General features: G+C 32.0%; 1 protein-coding gene across 1 annotated transcript in view; it reads left to right on the top strand.

The window, feature by feature from the left end:
* LOC106122333 (lachesin) overlaps nt 1-22,767 on the top strand; it is a 92,383-nt gene extending 69,616 nt beyond the window's left edge. The window contains exons 5-10 of the mRNA XM_013318273.1: nt 5,084-5,269; nt 5,592-5,781; nt 21,053-21,184; nt 21,473-21,596; nt 21,871-22,040; nt 22,574-22,767. Coding sequence (XP_013173727.1) covers nt 5,084-5,269; nt 5,592-5,781; nt 21,053-21,184; nt 21,473-21,596; nt 21,871-22,040; nt 22,574-22,767 — 996 coding nt within the window. The remainder of the gene's footprint in view (nt 1-5,083; nt 5,270-5,591; nt 5,782-21,052; nt 21,185-21,472; nt 21,597-21,870; nt 22,041-22,573) is intronic.
* The last annotated feature ends 3,432 nt before the right edge of the window (nt 22,768-26,199 follow it).

Genomic DNA, 26,199 nt, shown 5'->3' with positions numbered 1-26,199 from the left:
GTAATTAGAAGTAGCGTGGTAGCGTTTATGCTTTCAATTTCCTCCGCGCAGAACTCATTGACATCGCGGATAACTTTAAATTGGATTTCTTCTATTTATTTAATTACAAACATAGGAATCAAACATCTCAGTTAACCTTATACATATATGGTGTTTAGTGTAAATGTTGAATACGCCTGAGTTTTTGTGTAAGTGAAAGGTTATTACATTCATTTAAAAGGAAATTTTAGATCTTTATTTAAATAACACAAGCGCAATATGTGTCATCCTCAATCATCAGCTCACTATACATCCCCACCGAGGGGCGTAGAGCCTACCCTATGTAAGGGACGATTAGGCCATAGTCCACCACGCTAGCCCAATGCGGGTTGGTTAACTTCACCCATATCTTTGAATTTCGTCTCAGATATGTGCAGGTTGCATCACGATGTTTTCCTTAACCGTAAAAACGTCGGATACATGTACGTATGTAAATCGAATATCGAAAAATACATTAGTACATGACGGGATTCCAACCCAGTACCTACTGATTGCAAGACAATACTTAACCGCTGAGCCACCAACGCTTTTATTAAATATTATTGCATTAACTATTTATTAACAAGTACTATGCAGCATTATACATCTAAATTTATATATTCTTTTCAAATGTAAATTTTAAAAAATACGATTTAATTCTACGACGAGGTGCATACGAAAAGTTACGAAGAAATTATTTTTTACAACCGAGCATGGAAATGAGAGCAAGTTTGAATATTAGTTACATAGTAAGTACGCACAAGCTATCTGAGCGGTAGGAATTGTGCCGCGGGAACACGTACAATTTTAACGAGCGCCCTCGGGCCGCTCGGCCGAAGCATCACATAACTCAAGCCTAAAAGAATGATGGACTAAAAATTCTGATAACTAACGTCGCTAATTCATCACAAGACCCCCTTAAATGCGGTAATAAATTCCCACTAATCGGCCTTTATAAATTTACGCGTTCTAAATAATTACTATAAGATGAAACAATTTCACTTCGAAGCTAAGCAATATTTCTCTTTGTTTATTTCGTTCTTTTGTAATTTTGACCTAAGTTTGTCATTACGACCTTGTGGTACAAATATACAAATTAATTAAAAGAATATTTGAACTAAAAACAATATTGAAACTTTAAATTCAATGTTGACTTGTTGAGTAAGCTTATCTTGTGGTTATTGTTGATCAAATTAGTTTTACAATAATTTCTACAATTCAAGGCATTACGTAATTAATAGTTGTAATTCAAACACGAAGTACAAACTGCGCTAATAATTTTCCGCGGTTGAAAATGTTGACAACGAGCGAAGCAGAAATAGCCGCATCTTTCATTTCTGAAATTGCAGCAAAAGAGATAATTTATTTTTGCAGAATTGCTAGATAATCTTGTGAAATTTACCAGATATCTTGATAGAAATTTCCTCTTTATATTTAAAACTAGCTATCGCCCGCGACTCCGTCCACTTGGATATATAAAAAACCTAATTAGTGTAGCCCACCCATCCATCCACATCACATCCATCTAAACATTCGCATTTATTATTTTAAATATTATTTTAGCAGTTATCTCTGTTTCTAAAACGTGTCATGGACTTAGCCTATATGTTGTTTTAAACTTTTACTTAACGTAGGACTTAATTAATGATTAACTTGACAGATCATTAACTTAATTTTAAACTTTAAACACAATTTAATCCACTATCATGATGATTGGATAGCATGATAAAAAACAAAATAATGTATCATGATTTTTCAACAACTGTAATTTACTTACTGTGAATTTCGTTTTCTGTTTTCGTTTTAATTAGGTCATGATTTAATCGAGTGATATCGATGTAAAATGTTGTTATGAACACCGTTATTCATATAAAAATATACATTATCTATACAAAATCTATCACTAATAACTTTTTAAGTGACTAAAATATCTATCATTAAATTAGTATCATCATCATCATCATCATCAGCTCACTATACATCCCCACCGAGGGGCTCGGAGCCTACCCTAAGTTAAGGGTGATATATAGTTAATTAGTATAAGTTTTTATTATTGAAAACTAAATTGAGAATTAAATTGATTTGGAACAAATAAATAATATTTAACAGTAAAAAAGCGGAAGAGTTTATTTAAAGCATTCATTCAAGGAAGCATTGTTCTGATCTGAATTGGAACAATATATATTTAAGGAGATAACAATGTTTTCCAAATGCAAAAAAAAAAAGTACAGAGCGTAATAATATTTTATAACAAATGCAAGGACTTTTCGCTAATGAGTAAGCCATGACAACAAATTATGGAGGCGCAAATAAAATTAAACAATTTAACATTAATATTTTATTATTTTCAGAATTTCGTTGTTAAAAAATACATAGAATGCAATTTTTATCCTCTAATATACGATGTTCATAATCCAACCTACAAATACAGCTTCTCTAAGATTTACCGCAGCTTCGCTTGGCAGATGGATTAGACATCCGACACCGGACTTAAACTGCAACCTTGTCCGTACCTAATATTATGTTCGTTACTGCTTTAAGCTTAAGATATAAAAATCGCTTTACCTCGTAACTAAACTACGAATTTGTAAAGCGCCAGCACAAACTGTCTTGTCATACTAATATTATAAATGCGAATGTTTGGATAGATGGATGGTCGGATGGATAGATGTTTTTTTGAAGGTATCTCCAGAATGGCTCAACGGATTTTGATGAAATTTGGCATATCTATAGAATAATGGTCTTAAAGAACATATAGGCTTCTAATTATGTTTTTAACCGTGCGAACAGAGTCGCGGGCAACAGCTAGTAGTAATATAAGTTTATATTACACAGAATTTCAAATGGCTTTATATTAGCATCTAGATGAATAGATAACAATGTGATGTAAAATCTCTTTACTTCCATCGCGTAAAATGAAAGCCAGAATATTAAGTATATTTCATTTAACAATCGCAGAGATGCATCAAAAACTCGAGCAGCGTAGAGTTTCAAAACAAAACACTAACAATTGAAAACAAAAAATAACACAACGAACGTAATCTGAACACAGAACACGTTAATAATAGCTTGCAGCGCTTCAACATAGTAGTGCCTAAAGAATGTTAGCTCACGTGCAGTCGCTCGTCGGAAATAATTCTCGCAAACAATGAAATTGTAAGTAATTTATTTTCCAACCGCAACAAAGCGAGATGTCACGTGAAAAATTGCGCGAAAGCGGCCTGGATGAGACTTCGCACATTCCTCAGTGGGATCTCTACAAATTCACGTGTCGTATCCACCCACTTTTAACTACGTTCGAAACAATTACAACGCTCAAGTCGTATTTACCTACACTGCTCGAGCTTTGCTCACTTGCGGCAAATGACGTCACAACTTATTTTTAGCGTGAGTTTCCACTGTCGTTAGATCCGTATTACAACAGTATTGCCGTCCCTCAAAAGTGTGCATGCACCAACTATTTTTATTGATAAAGGTTAAAGGAAAATAAACGTTTAATTAATTAAAAAAAATCCAATTTATTCTTGGAAAAAATAGTTCGACGAAAAGAGTCGAGACAACTGACATGGAAATAATTTCTTTTCCTCTGAATCCTTTGTTCATTAGAGTTTAATTAGAATAGTTAAAAAGAAATACATTGTTCCTCTCTACAAATAGACTTGGCAGCTTAGTGTCCGAGCGTTCTCTTTTAATATTTATAGTTTGGTTAACAATTAAAGTTTTATAGTAAAATCGATTCGGAATCATAAATATTTTATTTTGTAATCTTAAATGATCGAATACTACTACTTCTCTATTAAGTATTTATTGTTTTGTTATTAAAAATATTAAGAGAACTTACATTCTTAATTCTTTAATAGCTTTTAATTTATAAACAATATCAAACTGCTAATGGTAGCAAAATATTTTAATTTACGATCGGTTTTATTAGACTTCGTAATTAGAATATAATGGCCAGAATTAAAATATTGATATTAAAATATATATTATATGTATTTCTCAGGAAGACAAAGAAAGTAGCAGAAGAGAATGTTAAAAGCACATATGTATGGTAATTACTTGAACGTACTTTATCAATAGTTTCAAAGCACTAACTCAGATGGAAATCGAAGTTTCAGAGTAAAATGCTCGCCGTATATATGCTACACAAGGTATATTAACGTTACACTTGAAAGTCAAATCAAATAACATAGTTACAGAAGAATTATACTTTTAAGTATAATTCCTTAAATTATATTTTTTTTACAAACCCCGCAATTGGCTTCCACGATAATGACGTATGAGCAAAGCGACAATAATTGATATTAAATCTACATGTTTAATTTGTTAAACATATTTACAAAAAGGTTAATGAATTTAAAAAAGAAAGGTATTAAAAGTTTGAAAATGTTCACGAGACATATCATCGTTCACAACGGTTAGCAAACGGTTAAACTTCTTAACGAGTGTTTGAAAGGTAAAATAGTAGGTTTCTTCACGTACTTACGGAAAGAACGATCTACGTGAACTAACTTTAGACATTCAAATTTGCCGACATACTATTAAATTGTACATCACACGAAAGAATATGTGTAACAATACTAGCTGTCGCCCGCGACTCCGTCCGCGCGGGATTAAAAATAGATGTTGACCGATTCTCAGACCTACTCAATATGCTCACAAAATTTCATGAGAATCGGTCAAGCAGTTTCGGAGGAGTATGGGAACGAAAATTATGACACGAGAATTTTATATATAAGCTTTTATATTTGAGAGCATGAAATTGGAATATCAATTTGGACTAATAATGACCAGGTTGCTATTGTTCTTCGAAAGTTAAATTTAAATACTGAGGGCCTAGCACGAATATTTGCGATAGGCAATCTCGTAACGTCATGACAAAATATTTCAAAATTTGTATGAGATCTGTTGGTGTACCTTAAGCCTGATTGGAGCGCTGCGGAAATTTTAATAACAATAATGTCCGTAATGACGATGATTTTTTTTGCAATAAGACGTTATTTTTATTAAAAAAAAGGACTATTCGGCAATTTTTTGTTTTTATAATTGTATTTTGTATTCGTAGGTAGCGTGGATAAAATCTGATTCGAAAGCGATACTGGCAATACACACGAACATGGTGGCATTGAACCCGCGCCTCTCTGTCACCTACAACAACCACAACACTTGGAAGTTGCACGTCAGTAACGTGCAGGCGAACGATTCCGGCACTTACATGTGCCAAGTCAACACCGACCCTATGAAGAGTCAGGTAAAGTAAAAAGTTATAGTCAAGAATACTTAAGCAACGCTAGTTGAAAAATTAAGAAATGATTGAAAGGAGATGAGTAAATATGTTTTGCCATACTGTATGTTGTACTTAGAGCAGAAGAACAAGGTAAAAGGTGGTTTGAAAAAGAAATATTTTTTTCGTGTCTTTCCCTTTCCAGTCTTTTCTTATAAGGAAAGGATGTGAAGTGGATTTGACTGAGTAGGGAACGTTTGTGGAGAGAATATATCTTCGTTGTGTGCAAAGTTATTACCTAATGTTAGCTACTTGTGCTATGTCTCTAATAAAATTATTGTTGTACCAGATGGGTCACTTATCGGTGGTGATACCGCCGGATATAGTGGACACCGTGACGGAGGGTAGTTCAGCACGTGAGGGCGGCAGTGTGCGACTCACGTGTTCTGCGACTGGTGTACCCCCGCCGACAGTCTTGTGGAGGCGAGAGCATAACCGTCCCATTGTATTCAGGCAAGAAGGCGGCCGGGAGAAAAAAGGTATGACTTTTTAAAATTTAGTATGATTATTTTTAATTTTGTATAAAATTTAGAACTAAACTATGAAATACTATGGAATGTGAACTTTGATATTTCGTAAGTACTGTCATGATAAGAAGTTTATACGTGATGATAGTTTTTAAATGCATCTATGTTAAATGAAACGACGTGATAATTTGTTCTCCAAGCATTTTAAAAACTTTCGTTCTTATTTTGTCCAATAGCTTAGAAACCAACGTCTTCAATCCGAAGACAAGGAAGCCATAAGTAAATTATATATGATTAAAAAAGTACAATTTTACGTTACGTTTTAAGATTAGTATAAGATAATCTATTTCCAGAATCTTGTACTTTTGCAAAGCTATCAAGTGTATTTATGTTATATACAATAGTTTTAGGACGAACACTGATAGAACTAATTGATACAAATTGTCATAGTACTTAACACTTGTGCATTTGAACACATATTAAATCCGATTTCCATATCTTTGAGTCAATAGTTGGAGAGTTGCACAAACACAAATGTGAACCAATCGGATTAGTTAAGGCAACGAATGTGCACCTCCATGTTTGCATTCATAATTAACATTTACGCAGCTTGAATGTCTGAATGTATGTCTAGTATTATTGACGTCGAATTCAAGATTTATTATAAAGAATATTAGTATTTCGTTGCACTTCTTTACATTTGTAAAATAACGAGAAACCCAGTTGATGATTTTGGTTTTAAAAATAAACTTCGAACTTATTTCGTTTAGTATGAAGCGTAAAATTTCGTCACCGTTGCAAAAAATATCAAAAATCGCTGTTATTTTTCCACCAGTGGTTCGAAAACTACCGGAAAGGTAATGTTTTTACAACAGGCTTTGACGATGGCCAATCACAACCCATTTCAATTTAAATTCTCATCCGAGTTTTTGGACTACTGAAACTGAATTGTTTCTAAAAACTTGTTTGTACTTTGAAGACAAACTTTGAATTTAATAAATGTTAAAGATTGTTTATTAAATGTCTGTAAAATTAAACAGGCTTCTAGATATGAAATGTAGCACTGTAGTTAGTGCTACGAAACGTAGCAACATCTCCATACTGTAGCAACATCTACGTCATATCGTAGCAACAGCTATTGACGCTGCTTTTATTGTTAACCCTTTATAGCTGTGAGCTATCGTACTCCCTTGGGTGCCGAAAGACGCCATTTTATTGGAAAGACTTTTTCCAATTCAATCTACTTTGCATTATATCCCGTCCCTGACACTCACATGAAGCATTACACCTATCCCCTCCCCCTCGTCTTCCCCCCTCACTTGCACGTGATTTGAAGCATTTTCTTCTCTTTCCAATGAATTTTATTTACGCAAGAGAAAGCAAGCTTTAATACATATATCGCTGAAGACAATAAGGCGTCCCGCTACGAGATATAAAAGCTTTGAGTTACTCTCTCGTTTCTTTTAGTGGAATTCCTTTTGAAATGAATGGAATAATTTGTGGATTTTATGCTCATAGCAAGATTCTTATTCGCGAATATTTTAACATAAGTGTGAAAATAACGAACGGATTCAGCTCCGGTTTTATAAAATTCTTACACTTTCCTTTTACAAAGGAATGGGTTATTAGAATTTTTTACTTAAGCCTGTCACTCAGAGGAATGGACGTATGAATTGCGTTGCATATACAACACTGACATATTTCTCTAATGTATTTCGCTTTGGTTTACGACATTATTACGTGAAGAAATTTCTAGGCTTTGCATTATTACGTACGAGTACATCATCATCTCTATACATAAATTTAAAAGATCTAAAATCTTTAGACAGTAATTTTCATTCATATAAGCTGTAAAATATTTATATTCATAAGAAAAACTTCATATTTTGATATTATAGAAAGTGGCACCCTACTCTTAAGAACTTAAATCGACTTCCTTAAACAAGTTTCCGCGGGACCCTCTCGCATCATTCCGGTCTCAGAGTTGCCACTGAAAAAGAACGAGCGTTTCCACTGAATTTTTATGAATTTTGGTTTGCCTTATTTTTAAGATGCTACGTAAAGTTGCAACTTTAAACGAAAAGTGTAATAGCAAAGTTTAAGATGTGATCTAAAGTGATATGCGACAGGGATACTAAAGTTGAAGAGATAAAGAATAAGTTTTTTAATTGTAAAATTTTCTATAAATATCTATCTGCTTTACATTGCAATAATTTATATTAATAATTTTTATTTTTATGCATGAAAAATCCCAAATTTACTGTAGGAGAGCAGCAATTATGAACAAGAAAATTAAATATGTTGAATTATAATTGTGAAGGTCACTTCTAGCTTTGCATACTTCTTTGGAAAGCGCATTTGGTATCTAGGGAAGATCTCATTGTGAACTTTGCCGATTGCCAGCCGTCGAATATTACAAATTGTATAGGAAACTCGTTATCTTGTCAATACACATAACAATGTTGTTGAAACAATAGCGCGCCAACCAAACAATCGACTAATAATTTCGCTCGGTAAACTGCCACATACCAAATGGAAATTTCGCGTTTCCCAGCTTTGCTATTGGTCAAACTAATGTTTGTACGCGAATTACGCGGTCGTACATTGAATAGTTAATTATTTTCGATGAAATCATTAAATGTCGTCGTTGAACACCTCGGTGTTCCCGCTGCTCGTTAGCCCCCTTCTGTTATAAAAAAAATGTTTTGAAGCTTGATAACTTCGATGTTAAACATTTGTCACGATTATTTTGAAGTGTAGAATAAAGATCAATGTCAAATGTTTACATAGATGTATTAAAATACTGTACATATGATAACTTATCTTCTAAATAACAAGTAACAAGCGGCAGCATTTTAGCTCTTCAAGAAATTAATAATTAGTTGAACTAATAAAGTTTCCCATCTGCTCAAACAATTCTTTATTTCTTTATTATTCTTACATTACATTAAGGTATTGGAGTCATTCAACAACTACAAAATATATTAGCAATCTTTGAGACAGTACAAATTTCTTTTTTTAATTTAGATACTTTATATAGGTACATGAATAGATTAAAATTTAATACAGGTACATGAATTTAAATATTGAATGGTTAATACGTATCCATTAGACCGCTGGGGCTTAATGAAAGTATTCTCCTTACCTGACCGTAACAAATTCAAATTCGCCAATTAACTAATGCCGTTATCAATATTCCGGTGCAATTATTCAAGTTGAATGGAAAACGTATTTTAAATTGCGCCAATTTTATCTTAATATCTTATTTAATTAATTGATGTAATATAAAAAATATTAAGATAATAACGTAGAAAATGAATTGGTGACGTACTTTCTTACATTGCTGTAATTCTTGTAAGATAAATATTATTAAAAAAAAAGTTCGTGTGACGCATCACATAATTTAATTTAGCTCTATTATTTTTCTTTTAAATTTAATTTTGCAAATTCTATCTTTCTAGTAAAATCTTAGTCTTCTGACTTTAGTAATATAGTAGTGACCGAATGAAATAACACTTCTTAAAAAAAGGTTTAAGTATATAACATGACATAACAATTTGTTCGTATAAACGCAATATCACTTCATAATAGTAATAGGCGGATAATTTATCGGTTATCCGCGGAGGGTGGCAATGGCTATTGCGTGGCGTATTACCAATTTTATAAGTTAGGTATCCGTGCGAATGTCACCGCAGTAACCATAACGTTTTAGTGGCCGTTTACCCCTCGTTGGAACACTTCGTATTTTTTAATAAAAAACGCAATATAGTTTTCCTCGAGCGGAAAGCGGGAGAAGAAAGCCGAGGAATTTTCAATTTTAAAAATTAAATTTCTTTAAAAACAATTGAACTTAACTAAGTTTTAAGTTTCGAATCTTTTAACGGTGTACTTAAGAATAACAAAGGAATCTTAGATTAATAGGAATTAAAATTCTTATCACTTTTAAAAAATGTTAAATTTCTTAACGTTTGGCTTTACTGAGACACTAATGCCGCAGTACCTATGTAGGACTGTTTAATATTTAAAAGCTAAGAAAGAATATTATTTTTAGTAAGACTAAAATATTAAGACATAGTTAACATTGATTAAGTATTTCTTCAATTTTTTTTGACTAAGTTACAATGTCACTAAATTTCTAAATAGAAAACAAACTTAATTAGAGAAAGAGCTACATTGATATAAGTCATCGAATAGTAAATGGCACGTGGGAACTTTGAGCATCACTTGTGAAAGTTAAAAAACTTATTATAAACGGGACTTATTTCATTTAAAAAACAAAATATATTTTTAATGGCATGTTCAGATTTACTATTTATTATCGTTTTAAAACAGAAAAATAAAAACAGTAATAATAATAATATAATAATTATTACTTTGTATAATTTTTTATTTTATATATGAAATTTAATGTATGAAGAATAAGGTTAATAAATGAATAAGGATATAACATTATTAAAAAAACATTTTTGATTAATTATTTATCTGGATAACAATTATCTATGCTTGGTCTAACAACTAAAAATGGGTAACAATTTTAAAACCAATAATACAATCTTACATCCTAAAAAGAAGTATAAGAAGATAAATAAATGTTTTCATGATACATGAAATCGTTCAAGATAAATAATATGAACTGTGTCTCAAAGTGAACCGAAAATTCTGTCAGAAATACGTGATGGAGTACGAAGCAATCACATGCTCCGCTCACCGATGCGACGCAACGTTAAGTCGCATTTCCACTGTGCGTTGTTCTGCAGACGGACGTGAATGGCTGACGACCACGGACACACCGCGCATCAATTTGACGACAGTAGCTACCGCATTAATGCCTGACTAAAAATCTGAGTGCTATAGTAAAATACCGAATTGCGCCAGGTCCGATAGTTCGTTTACAAAAATAACGCACTATGGAAACCCACCTTAAGGCGTATAACATAAACATAATGTACGCCGTGTTCTGCCTTTCATTGTAACCTACTGCAAAGGGTGTAAAATTCCTCATAAACTGACTCATATAACGATAAAAATAAATTAGATAAAAGCTCGCAATGAAACTTCGCCCATTACGCTGCCGACGTTCAACATCGAAATCTACAGTTGGATTTAATTATTAGAGAAATATCTCGGATATTTATTTCAATTTAATTTTGTGTTACAATATTTTTCATTTTTTTTAATCCTAGTATTTTTTTGGTATTATGTTTTAGTTTTCTGTTTGAACTACACATTTTTTTCATTTTACGTTAAAAATACCAGGATTGTTGAAAACTAAACGAAAAAATACACTAATGAAGCTCAAAAGTAAAGATTTACATTTACATTTACATTTAAACTCATAATGAAATAACGTTATATCATTTCAGTAAAATTTATCTAATTATCTTAAATCGGTTTAATATAATTTTAAATTCAGCTCACACAATTTAAAATGTTACTAAAACATTTCTGTAAATAAAAATAAAAAATAACTATGCAAGTAAGCCTTCCGTTTCTTTGTTATACAGTATTTAATAAGGATGCGGGCTTGCAACGGAGTAAATTTAAATTGTAAATAATATTCCTCTATTACTGTACCGTCCATTGCTCTGGAGTCGAGCGGGGAACGGCTGCTCATCAGCAGCAGCAAGGGTCCCAAATTGCTGCGATAACACTGCCGGAAATACCGACGGCCTTTATTCACTCTGCTAATTTTGATTCACTCAACTTTATTCACTAACAAAACGCCCCAGCTTCGTAAGCGTACTTTTAACTTAATACCACTTCTACATTTAAATTATTTTCCTGGCATCTTAATAATTATTGTATTATTTTCATTATTGATGCCTAAAACTTTGTCATAAAATTACTACGTTGTTCTCTTTATCAATAGTATTACAGATATAAAGTTTTATAAAAATAAAATTAATCTTTCTATAGACATAAAAGACTGAAGAGGCACTAGAAGAAGAATATATAAAAATCAATTGCTGTACGTTTGTCTCGCTTAAAGATGAGAATGGCTGATCGGATTTATCTTATCTTGGTCTTGAAATGTTCGTGGAGGTATGGGAAGGGTAGGTTTAAAGGGTGAGAAAAATACAAATAATTGCCGGGAAAACCCTTTAGGAGCCTTTTTTTGATCTCACGCGGACAGAGTCGCGGACAATAGCTAGTAGACGATTAATAAAAGTTGAAAAATTATGTTAAATCTTCTCTTTGTATTTGTAGCTTGTTTGAAAATAAAATCGATTAACCTTTAATTTAGTAGAGTAAACAATGAAAGAACGTAATGTAGAACGATGGATCTTTGTTGTAATAATCATAGAAGTAATGTAAGAGTTAGCTGACACTGGCTTCTGTACAGAACAGAAAAATAACGCTATTTATTAAATAGAACTGAAGCGAATAACATGCAGTGTGGGGAACGCTTTGTGATATCTTGCGAGCTGACATAATTCATGAGATGAAAATGAATTCAATAAGCTTTTGTTTTAAATTTAAATAATTATTTTATTTGTAATAAATGAAAACCAAAAGGGTATTAATATATATTTAGTACATATAAATCAAAGCAAAAACAATAGGTTTTCTACTGAATTAATCTTGATAATAACAAAGATATATCTTCGATCATATTATAGTCGCACGTACATAATATTATACATAAATAAATTAACAAATAAAAGAGAAAACAAGGAAGTAATACATACAAGCATACGAGCACAGTATCGAGTCCTTTAACAACTCGCACGTAACTATAGATATAAAAATTTTCTACAATTACCTACGAATGATTAATTACTATCAATCTCCCACAACTCCATCCGCGTGGAAGTAAAAAAAAATAGTAACGTACATATTATTCCAGACTATGTTCTAAATAAAGGCCAAATTTTAGCGGAATCCGTTCAGCCTGGAGATACCTTCAACCAAACATCCATCCATCCATCCATCCATCCAAACATTCGCATTTATAATATTTAAGTACAGTGTTAAATTCGATTAATTATTGGCAACACTAACATTTATATATTCCATTAAAAATATTAGTTACATAAATAACGAATTAACAAAGGCGTGTGAAAATATCGACATATGGTCAGAAGAGGGCTGACCGCATCCCTTTTCTTGACCGACGCTGTAAGGTTCAACAGTTACAAATAGAGAATAGTGGTTGCAGTAATAATGGCCGGTCGTATACTTACTGTTCGTGGAGCGTTAAATTTATATTAAAAACGACAGATATAAAGCTACGTGCACACTTGCGCACTTTTAATAAAAAAACCTATTGTCTGTTACTTGTAATTTTTAGAATAAAAAATTTAAATAAGGAGTACGTTTGAATTGATTTGTTCAGTTCTTATAATTTGATCTTTGCATAATTTTTTATTTTATTTAATCTGTTTTTCATCTTTGACCAAATGCTTTTATTACCTCAAATGCTTTAAACTACCTATATATTGAACTTGTAAATATTGTTTATCGATATTGCTTAGCCAGGAATATCGGAACCAGGAAACCAGGCTTCAATAAAGTAACGCAATTATACAATATTTTATATGGTAGAATTGTTTTGATCTTTGATTGAGCTATTAAGTTGATTGCCGTACTTCAGAAATTCTGTACTAAAAGTTAAGCAAAGTGTTTTAATTAACGTCTTAACTCGTTGCCGGCGAGGAAAATAGTATGAAGTTTACGAATTAACTAAAGTATCCGCCTCCGACCCTACATTGTTGAATTTTAAAATGCCCACTTCAGCTTAGTATTATTGCGCTAATTTACATTTGTACCTGAAGTTTAAGAATATTATTTTCGTCTGTATAGTAGACCTGAAATACACCTAAAAATACAAATATTAAAATGTTGAATAACAATAACAGTTTAAATTACAACATTTTAATTAGTAACTTACAACTAGTAGGAGAACAGCAATAAGGCGGAGATGTATAAGAGGGGAAAAATTCTCTTTCTGTTCGTCCCCTCCACCGTCAACTGAAGATAGGCAACGCATCTGTAAGTGCAAATGTCTATCTGCAGTTGTCGCATCACGATTTCGACGAACCCAGTTGACAGCTAGGTTTCTTGCCAAACAAGTAATTAATTTTGATGTAAGTTATTCATTCTAGTCTTAGTCCGTTTATTAAATAAATTACAAAGTTCAATTCTTCAAAGTGCACTTTAAATGTTACTATGTTCAATCTTACTAATGCGAATGTTTGGATGTTTGTTCGAAAGTATCTCCAAAACGGCTGCGTGGATCTCGTTGAAATTTAGCAAAGATGTAGAATATAGTCTAGGACACATAGGCTACTAATTAATCTTTAATTTCGCGCGAACGGAGTCGCGGGCAACAGCTAATTTTACATTAAAATTAAGTGTGTTATGTAAATCTTTGTCAAATCAGTATTAAGCTTGACACGTAAACTTAGGAATGTAAGGTAGACGTATCATTTGATAAAAGCGACGTGGGAACGTGACAGGAATCTAATAATGTACATGTAATGTTGTCTCCGCGTCAGTTACGGCCGCGTAATAACGCGCGCGGGTGACGCAGGATGCTGCGCGTCTGTCTCATCTCACTGATTCACATTAACAACACTCCGACAACGTTCACCTTCTATGGATAACATTTAGACGCAAACATTCCGAATGAGGCCTTTATTAGACCTAATTAAATGTTATGCGAGCATTTCTGTTGTTATTTCATACATTGTTGATGTATTCGATGATTATTCAAGTGATGAAAATACAAGTTTTGTTATTTAACAATTACAATAAAGTTAATCTTAATGATGCTATATTTTATTAAAATGTAATGAAATATAAAACCCTATTATTATTTACCATAATATATGTGTAAAGATATATACAACAATGTTTATTTTTTGACTTAATTACTTGTTTTAAATGAAACCAATATTAATTATTAAATGTATATTTTAGATTACATTATGTTCACTTTTCCATCTGGTTTTAAGTGAAGATTTTATCATAGTCAAGTGGACCAGATCTTATTTGAGAGAGAATTTAGTTTTCTTTTTTCAAATTTCTTATCTGGATTGAAATCAGATACAAATACTAATACTGTCTGTATTCCGCTTCTTAGTTGCATTTATTAAAACGATTTTATTTGAATTGATTTAAAAATAACACTGGTGTTGCAGATGTCCATGATCCCCTTCTCTTATATAAAAAAATAAAGCCTCGTCTATAATGTCGTTAATAAAAATTGTTTTCATCATGTAGATGGATTTTTTTTTAATTTAAATGCAATGTCAATATTTCAAAAAAAGTTATTTCTTGTTCAAACAAAATGAGAAAGAAGATTTAGAAACAATTATTAGTTAGTCTTGGGACATATAATTTAAATTGTAATTTTGAGCAATTTTCGTTTAAGAAAACATAATATTACCTGAAAAATATGCATTAAAATACGTAAATAATTGTCACTACCCGTCGAGGTATTTTTCACTAATACATTCATGGAAATGCAAGTATCATTTGCTTAATATTGCCGGTTATTATGTAAATCGTTGAAAAAGCGCCGCACCGCTATCGGCCGGATCTATGGATGCGCTTTGAAAGCTTTCATTAACATAATTTATTCGCGGCTGTCAGTGCCGGCCTTAAATTTGTGGAAGGCTGTTTTTCAGCTTTGGAAAAATTGTACAAAACGGTCACGTATTTTTTAGCGTCAGTGGATCCGTGCGATCTAGTTTAATAATGTCATAAGCAGAACGTCTGATAGCATCGGGTACACTTCGCCCCAACGAAATTCCAACATAGTTTATTTTATTATGCAGGTTACGTTTCCTATATGCATTTGATGCGTTTAGAAATTATCTATATAAAAATAAAGGAAAATGTAGCATGAGTTTGTTGTGTTTTTCTTGATCAGAAATAATATTGTATCAACAGTTCTATTCGTTAGATTGCAATATTTTATACAAGCTGTCACCCGTGACTCCGTCCGCGCTTAAGGAAAAAAACAATTGAATATGTGTAATTCTTTCAGTCGTTTCGGAGATACTTTCAAACAAACATCCATCAATCTATCCATCCATATATCTAAACATTCGCATTTATAATATTAGTATGATCTTTTGAAATTTAATCCTACCTTGGTCAAATTTAATAGAACTGAAAATAAATTAATTTGGCTATGTGTTATCCTGGCTATGTTTAACATCTATGCCAAATTTTAGCGAGATTCAGTTCTGTAGATACCTTCTTACAAACATCCATCCATCATAACATCCGTATTTATAATATTAGTAATTTTTTATAATGTACGTCAACTGTCGTCCTGTCAGTTTGTCAGTTTATAACTCTGGAACATCTTACCTGACATTCCCGCTGAAGATTTATTTGCCCTACACTTATGCGAAAAGTATATGATCTAGAGTAAACATTTATTTCCATATAAATAAACAGTAGGTACCCATGTATAACACCACTTTTCTATAACTAGCAAAAGTGTTAAATTAACTACTTTTATAAATATTGAATTACATTCATGCAATGTGTTATTTTAAAATCCTAAAAAAATATTATTTTAATTTATTAAATGAATTTTATTTATTTACATTAATTAACAACAACAATTAATATAGACATTTTTTACTTTACCAAAATAATTTTATATATCGAATCAAACAAGGACTAACTTTAGTACATCTACATCCTTTCCCAGTATAGTATTATATATTAATTAAAAAGTTTCCTTTCTCTTAAACAATATACCTAGTTATTTCACTTTGTTTACGATTTCTTTGATATCTTCATTTCTTTGAATTTAAATCAAAGATTTTAAATTGTTGTACCAACAGGAAGCTGGCATAATTACGTCTTGTTTGAACTTTAGCAAATGACTTTTGAAGAAGTATTTTGCTTTAGATTCAGTAGAAATATAGATTAAACTAGCTGTCGCCTGCGACTCCGTCCGCGTGAAATGAAAAAAAAAACTTAATTAGTTCCCGGCAATTATTCGAATTTTTCTCACCTGTTAAACCTTTCGTAGACCTCCACGAACATTTCAAGACCCAGATAAGATAAATCCGTTCAAAAATTCTCGAATTTTTAGCTAGACTAACGAACAGCAATTGATTTTTATATACATATGTAGATTAGCTTTGATAAAAAATGTCAAGTAAAACAATTAGTCTACACTGAGATTCAGTAAAAATTTTACATTCAGCTATCTCTATTTTGTCATCAAGATTCGTTTAAAAATATTCACCGTATCGAATTAAAATTGTATACTTAAGTGAGTTCACTTGTATCCCGACCCTGAATACAGAAATTTCCATTAAGAATATTAAAAATTCCAAAGTGATTGAATTTTGTTTCGCATTTCATCCAAATAAATGTGATACAAAAAGATTTATGAAGCACTGTTAAACATTTAGAACAAGTTACGGTCTGATTTGATCTTACATTAATTGTGGTAGGAAAAGTACAAATTATCAAAAATCCTTTAAAGGTTAATTTATATAGAACGTTTTTGATTAAAACCTTTTCAGTTGGCCCACAAACTAAATTGGTATATTCCCGACTCACCACCGGCAGCGCAGTAATTAAGAGCTTTGTAAAGCAAAAGTAAATATTAACAAACTGAGCGTTAAATTTAATGAGACAGCAATCGGACAGTATAAATTAGTCGCTGTTGAAACGAAATGCGAGATATTAGAGCTGGAAACCGCAGCTGGGCCAAAAATTATACTGAAAATTGCCGCGTAAATAAATTACGAGCCCCATGACACTAGTCTCACTGGGGAAAAGGGACTTGTCTCACGAGTAAAAGTGAGCTTAGAGTCGGTTATACAATACAAGGAAGGGGGTAATTTATCACTTTTTAACGTGTTTATCGACGGGTATGTAAATAGATAATATAGGATGTTATCTTACTTAGCACAATCATTAAGCAATGAAAAAATTGGACGTTTAAAAGACTACTGTTAGGAAGAAAATCCGAAAATATGGCAGTGTATTGACCCTACAATAGCCTTACTAAAATGTCGACGTTTATGTCCCCTCACTATTCATTCTGACATTTGACTTTGTAACGAAAGCACATTCGCGCCAAAGGATTCTAACTAATAATGTCTTAAACTGTTGTTTATTTTTTCCGAAGAAAAAGTCTAAGCTTATCGAAATAAGTTATAATAAAATTGTAAAAATTATAAATACAAATAACTTCTTTGAGTATCTACAAAAATAATTCAAGTCATCGCCGCTCCGTCCATAAAAATAAAAAACCTTTGACAAATTCACTTAGTACATTAAATGAACCGTAGCCCGAATAATAAAAAAAAAGATTTTATCCTCAGAAGCGATTTCAAAATATCGTTCATTTCGAATGTTAATGGGGCGTGAAATCTCGCACTTTTTTGCCGTTAATCCATCTGTTAGTGTAACATTTATTACATTTAACAAGTAGATCCCTTCCAAAGTGCGGCGGTATATCACCACGGGACGGCTTTTAACACTATTCATTGCTCAAATTGTGTGCTGAATGCCGTTATGGGATTGGTCGTTTTAAACGATATTTAAAGATTTATAAGTTCAACGACCTCCTGAAAAATAAAGACAAATGAGAATGAAATAATAGTGAAGATTGTAAAATAAAACGTAAACAGAATTTTGTCTTATACTACACATGTAACACACTCTTGATAACTCAATTTTCCCTACATGTTTTAAAATTTGTCATCCGTGGTTGAAGTAATCTATTTTGTGCTATTCTAAAACTGTCATAACAGTGTTACTTCATAGTATACTAGCATTCGCTCCCGACTCCGTCCGCACGGAGTTAAAAATACATAATTAATAGCCTATGTGTTCTTCCAGACTATATTTATACCAAATTTAATAGAGATCCGTTCAGCTGTTCTGGAGATACCTTCAACCAAACATCCATACATCTAAACGTTCGCATTTTTAATATTAGTAAGATAAGTAAGATATAAAACAGATACCAACCTTTTAAATTAAATAGAAAGTTTGAATTCCGTAGCTCTTACGTTACAAAGAACCTTATATAAAAATAAATGTTAAAATAAACTTTAAGCGACAAATCCTAATGAAATTAAGTTAGAACAACGTCACATACAAAATAAAGCTCCGATCACTTAAGCACAGCGGCTGTTCAAACGAGCGACACGGCCCAGAGCCATTCTCTTCATGTACATTTTTCCCTTTTTTAACGAGTTCTTTTTTTACGCTCCAGAACGGAATGTTTCATTTAAAACAATGATCAACTTAGTAGTTACAAGTCCGGTTGTACAGCATTCAACAATCGCTTGAGAATTCTTTACAATTCAACGCACAAAAAACACTGTTTAAAGTTAAATAAACAAAAATACTCCATTGTTTTTAGGTTAATTTTATTATTCTTTATTGCTTGCATTGTTTATAGCTAAGTGATTTGTTATTTATCAAACATCGTAGTATATATACCATTTACATAATCAGCTCACTATACGGCCACACTAAGAGGCTCGAAACCTGAAAGAACATATAGGCTACTTATTTATAATTTTTAATTTCCGAGCAGACGGAGTCGCGGGTGAAAGCTAGTATACATATAAATAAACTCAGTACCTTGTTCAGATTACCGATGATACAGTTTTAAGTGCATTCCCTCGTGTTGATAGACCACGAACATTAAAGGCTCCATTTACCACATAAAATATTCCGAACTGATTTATTTTTGTCACGTGGTTTCGCGGGAAAGCGAAGGTAAAAATGAATTTTTTAAATCCCTCGGTTAGGACCGAAATCGTATTTTATTTGTGTCTAAATGTGATTTTACTGTCGTGGAGACTTTTTCGCATACGTACATCGAACAAATACGTTTCTTCAAATAAACTTATTCCAATTTTATCTTTGTTCACCTACTTTACAAAATGATACATGCTTTTTCTTACGAACAAAATACAAAATGCTTGTACCACCTTTTATTCACATATCGGCATGTAATGCACCAGGTAATTTTTAAGGTCAATAACTTAGCGTAACAACGAATATGGAACAAAAGCAAACATACAGAGATGTCCGTAGCTCTAACAGATAGAAACAGTAATAATAGATAAATGGATAGATGAAGTACGAACAGACACAAACTATTGTATTGTGTTGTTCCTCTATCGTAAAAGCATCCAGTATGAAATTTCTATGATTATTATTACGTAACTATCGCTCATGACGGTCTTTTCAGGGTTAATGACATTCATATGCGAGAAAAACTTTATTATTTTAAGTTTACATTACGAAATAGTACTATAATAATGTAATCGTATTTACTTAGTGATATAGAAATACGAGTAAGTAGAAGGAAGAGCTTCAGTGGCTCAGTGGTTAAAGCGCTTGACTTGTAATCTGCAGTTCTTGGGTTCGAACGCGGCGGATTTTTTTACGGTGAAAGAAAACATTGTGTTGCACCCTACACATATCTGCGAAGAAATTCAAAGATATGGGTAAAGTCAACCAACCCGCATAGGACCAGCGTTAACTACGGTCTAGTCACCCCTAACTTAGTGTAGACTCCGAGGCCCTCAGTAGGGATGTATAGTGAGCTGATGGTTTTGATGACCCGAAGGAGCTAAAATCTCTAATCGTATCACAGTTAGAGATACCGTATAAAGAACGTATAATTCTCGGTGTACGTTATTTGATGCATCTATAATACCACTTTCGGGTGTTACATTGTTCGAGTGATAAATCCTGGAACGATTAAAACAAGCCAGCCGTTCAACGTTTTATGACATAAAATTTGAGTCAGATAGTAGCGTTAGAACTGGTGCTCACTAATCCGCCTGTGTGTTGCGATAAAGTGAATTTATTTTCATCCTAGTCAGCATTACTTAGATGCAGTTAACTATTCATTGAAAGCTAAGAACTTTTAGTATAATCTCATTTTATGGCTTTCAATTTATTAAGTGGCTTCCACCAAAATATTCCTTAACATGTTCACATCCTCTCTTTTAGTTTAACAGTGTTTAACAAAGTGTAAATTATTATTGCTGAAAACATGAAACTATCATATGTTTAATATAAGAATAATGTCAAACCCAGAAGCTTTACTTAAGTATCTATTACGCAAGTTGACAATATTTGTTTAATTGTAAAAATAACATATTTTAGCATAAAAACTTTTCATAATACAAAACTAGATTTAATATTAGTAGAGTCGCTTTAAATGCAAAATTACGATTAACAAACATTTATTATCTTTCTGAAGATCCCGCAGTAACCTGAGGTTAAATTTAAAGCTTCAATATTATTTTGTATTCCTTTGCTTTAGTTGTTGATAGCCACAAAGGCGAGAGTCTGGAGCTGTGGCACGTGCAGCGCGCAGACATGGGCGCGTATTACTGCATAGCAAGCAATGGCGTGCCGCCCACCGTCAGCCGCCGGTATCACGTGCAAGTGCATTGTAAGTCACTATTTATTATTGTTATTTGTTAAACGATGTCGCCTTAGGGCTGTCGTAGAACAACGGTAGCACAACACACAATGGTAGCGATGTAAATATAAAATAAGTATCAAACGCTATGGATTCTTCATAGTGACTATAAGCGGTGTTGCGACTAATATTAAACCAGATAAGTATTTAATATCCACTCCCACGCATCGTCATATATGGTATCGCAAATTTTTACTTAAATACTTTTTAAATACTAGAATGATTATATTTGTGTAATCCTTGTATATTTGATTGCAGTTATACCGCAAGTGAAAGTGACAAATCAATTGGTAGGAGCTCCGATCGGTAGTGACGTCGAATTACAATGTTTTATAGAAGCTTCACCTAAAGCTATGAACTCCTGGTATCGTGAAGATGGTAAGTACATATTCTATCAATGATTTTTATACATCTAACTAGCTGCCGCTCGCAACTCCGTTACCGCGGAATTATATTATAAAAACGTAATTAGTAGCCTATGTGTTCTTCCAGGTTATGTTCTACATCTATGCTAAATTTCAGCGATGCAGCCGTTCTTCTACCATCAACAAACATCCATTCATCCGTCCATCCAAACATTCGGATTTATAATTTTAGTAAGATTAGTGAGACGTAAGTTATGTATTAATTTTCAAAGTGTTTCCAGCTTTAGTAAGTGACAAGTTGTTTGAGAATCCGAAACTCCGTATTGCGGAGACAATAGTGAATGAGTATTCACAGTGGATGAATTTAACTATAAAGTCACTCGCTCCAAAAGATTATGGAACGTACATATGTGCTTCAGTCAATGCTTTAGGCAAGATGGAGAGTCAAGTCAGTTTGCATAGTAAGTAATCATTTTTAAGGTTTAATTTATTTCATCAAAGATTTTCTTTCCTTTAGTATTTTTCTTTCGTTATTATTTCTTATAACAACTAAGCGAAATGTTATAAAACAGTAAACAACAAACAAGTCAAGACAGCTTATATAGTAAGTAATACTTTTTAAGTTTGTTTTATTTTTTAGTTATTTCTTCTTATTTTCATATTTTTCCTTATTTTATTATATACTTTAACATCTATACGAATGTTGTAACGACTACAAACTTTTTGACAAGTATAGACCAATTTATATCTATGTCATCTAAATGATTACTTAAAAGTGAATTTACTTCCGAACCTTAAAAGCTAAACATAGTCTAAATTTAAACACTAATTTAAGCCTAACCAAATGAGCAAAATAAATTTGCTTACAAACTAGTAAAATGAGCAATATTTTAATTCTTGAATAATTTTACATATTACACAAGTATTGTTAACAGTTATTACTTTATAAAAATCAATATTTTATAGATTACTTGAGTATTAAATAATTTCCCAGGATTAGAATTAAGTATGAACGGGTTTGCGGAGGAGCCAATGGTGTCAGGCGCGGCGTGGCAGCGTGGCAACCCAGGCACAGCGCACGCGCATCCCGCCACCTCGCACGCTCGACCGTACACATTCACAAGACATCTCCCACCGCAGTTATACGCTCTGTTAATACCTGTTCTACGCTACCTTACAAACTTTTAGATATTTTTAAATGTACGCTCTGTGGTTAACTACTCTATAATATTTTAACTTCTAGATATTTGTAAATAAATAATTTTATATCCAACGATCAGTGATGTAGAAGATGACCTTTGGATTTTAACTTAGGTTAATTGAAAATCTGTTATAATATTTACCGTTGGCTTGTAAGATCTCAGTATAAAACATATCGTCATCACTTTCATTATCTTTGACAAAACAGAGATAACAATGTGATTTAAACGGGGATAACGTTCTCTGAAACCCACGGTTATTGACGTTTATTGTTGTGAAGCTATTTATGTTATTAAAAATCTCAAAGAGTGGAGATGTATTGTAGGAAAACGTCCCAAAAGTGATGATTCTAAAAATAGCTATAAGATATAGGAAAGATTTAAAAATCTGTGTATTAAAAAAAGTGTTCAAAATAAAACGCTATGTTATCCATAAAATTGGTATTTTGAATGTCATTTCCTGGAACTAACAACATAAAGAATGTCAAAACTACTTTCGCCGCTAGAAAAAATATAGCTTTCATATACCGACGAAATATTTTACTTTGAAAAGGCAACAAATCTACGCGAATACATTTCGGATGCAGAGTTTTAAATTAACGCCCCAGTTCAGCGGCACATTGCATTCCACTCATATGCGGAGCTGAATCGTTATTTGTGGAATAAATTTTATTAAGTTTAGAAAACTGACCGAATATACTATCGCCTTCTTTCTTAATGGTATATTAATTTAACATAAAATAATGATCAATCGTTGTTTACGAGAATCAGCGTGGAATTATTATTCGAAACGGCATATATTTGCCAACCACTATATTTTTATTGTGATTTTAAAATTGTGTGCAACCTTTTTATTTAAAGGGCTTTTTTATTACAGTTTCAGAAATGTCTCCAAATGAACACTCGTGTTTGTTATGTTAGACAGTCATGTACAAAAAAAACATTTTATCCATTTTATGTAAATATTAAAATTCACGTTTATATTATCAGAAGTGTCATTATGTAAGCAGTGAGGAAGGGACTGTCTAAAGAAAAGATAATGTTTTAATCAAATTGTTAACCTTTAGTCATTAAATAACCGTTAAAAATAGTATCGATAATTACGAATACTTAGTATAAACTACAATGTAACCATTAACCTATTAATAAAAAAAATAATCATTTTAATAATGACTTTAAATCTTGTGCTGATAAACGTGTTATGTTAACTTTGACAATAAAAGTGTAAAAATTAAACTGCTGATTAATAAACTATTATTAAAGTAAATGTCCACTTAAACTCTCTAATTTATATATATATATATATATTTATTTACTTCATACCTTTCCTCTCCTTTCCTTCGTGACTAATAGTTTTGTTATCATTTTCCGTTCATATTATTTCTGAGTTATTATAATTTCGTAAAATTAAGTTTCCTTTCTTTCCCAGATTTAATTGCAAATAGAGTCGGTGAACTACAGATAGCGGTTGATTTACTTAGAGATAGATTCGCTAAGTAAATCAAAAAGCGTCATTATGGGTAAGCAACTTTGAGCTTAATAATTAGGTATTTTTAGTATCGCAAAATTATGACCAATTATAAGTTTTTGAAAAAAAATCGGCGTTCACATGACTTATGTATCGTCAAGGAATTTAATTCGCTTCCCATTTAGGATCCATTACCATTAACAATAAACTTTGTTTTTGTTAGTATTATGAGCGTCAAATTAATTCCATTATTTATAACAGTATTAAATAATCTTCCATACACATACATACATTCAAATTTAGAATATGTCAATATTTTTACTACATCCAGGCAAGGACAATTTCATGGAAACGTCGCAGGACAATGACGAATGCTCGAGAATGGAGGCAGTAATGCATTTTTCGTGTTGCACTTGAATTAATGCGCCTCCACTTTTACTCCGTAAGCTCGTTCTAAAAGCATTCGCCGATTGATTATATTGAAATATTATTGTGTCGTTTTGAGATAAATTCACTTTTTCACATTCGTTTAGTCGCAAAACAACTGAAAATGTAAGTAATAAGGAGATCCCCGATACAACACAACTAGAGCTTATATCTTATTGAAGCCTTCAATTATGTTTGTCACTTAATCTTACTTGAAAAAAAAAAGAAAACAGACTAAAAATTGTAAGCAAGTAAAACGGATTTGACACACTTGTCGGGCTTCAACAGCTACGTATAGTTTCGTATATATGCAAATCGGTCACCGATATTTCTTGCTATCCTATTTTATAATATTTGCACAAGATTTTTCGATGCAAAAATAAATTTAGAAATTACCACTCCTTGCGTTGGTTTGCAAGGGAGGCTAAGTAACAATAGTTAATCTGTTTCTTCGTTCATTGATTTTTAGTTACAATAAAGTTTACTAATTAATTCGTAACATCAAATTAATCTTATTAATATTTGAACACATAAAATACCTACTATTATTATAAGTTTAACTTCAACTTTTCCTTTATCCGTCAAGGGTTTTTTAGTTTGCGATCGGACATTTTTATTTAGTATTCTTTCCTAATATTACGAAAACGATCACGTAGTTTCTAGTATCACTTCAAAAGAGATGCGCCTGAGTTTAATAATATTATAGACCATTCGGTACTTCGTGAATGAGAAGAAAAATAACATAGGTTGAAATACGTGACCAGTATGTGTTGATCTCATGAATATATCTTTTTATATTGAAAAGTACAGAGTATGCTAAAGCATATGAACTAAAGACATCTCATTTAGAGAAGTTATACCAAAATAGTGACTAAACCTTTACTTTTAATTTCTCATTTTAGCTCTGGATACGATATCATTTGTGCAAATGAAATAATGTAATGTTTCGAAATAAAATCTTTCTAATTTTAAACTGGCTGTCGCCCACGACTCTGTTCGCGAGGAATTAACATTAAAAAACTTAATTAGTATCCAGTGTTCTAAATATGCGTCAAATTTCAAAGAGATCCATCCAGCCGTTCTGGAGATACCTTATAACAAATATAAATACGTCCATACATATATACATTCGATATTAAAATTTAGGAGGAATTAAGATAATAAGGCCTATAAAATACTTATCTTATTTCCTAAACAGACAACATAATCATAAGAATATACTTTATATAAGTTAGTAAGAAATGGTTTAAAAGTACAAGTATACTAAAGATCTTTATTTATTTCAATGAATCTCTTCGAAATAGTTTTGTAAGTAACCATTCTTATAAAAATTGAATTTTATTTAAGCATGAATGTTGAGGTTGAGTTCTGTAGGAAAATAATCCATCAAAAGCCTTTCTTCAACTTTGCTGTCGACTAGACATAAGGATTTATTATGTCATTCGTAGCTCGTAACTCTTCTTAAAGAAACCAGAACAAGATTTAATGTATTTTTTAACTAAACAAGCAGTATGAAAATTAATTTGA

The sequence above is a fragment of the Papilio xuthus genome, unplaced genomic scaffold (assembly GCF_000836235.2).
Source record: "Papilio xuthus unplaced genomic scaffold, Pxut_1.1 DF826923.1, whole genome shotgun sequence".
NCBI classification, from domain to species: domain Eukaryota; kingdom Metazoa; phylum Arthropoda; class Insecta; order Lepidoptera; family Papilionidae; genus Papilio; species Papilio xuthus.
The sequence above is the reverse complement of the archived record's forward strand: the minus strand, read 5'-3'. Positions and strand labels throughout refer to the sequence as shown.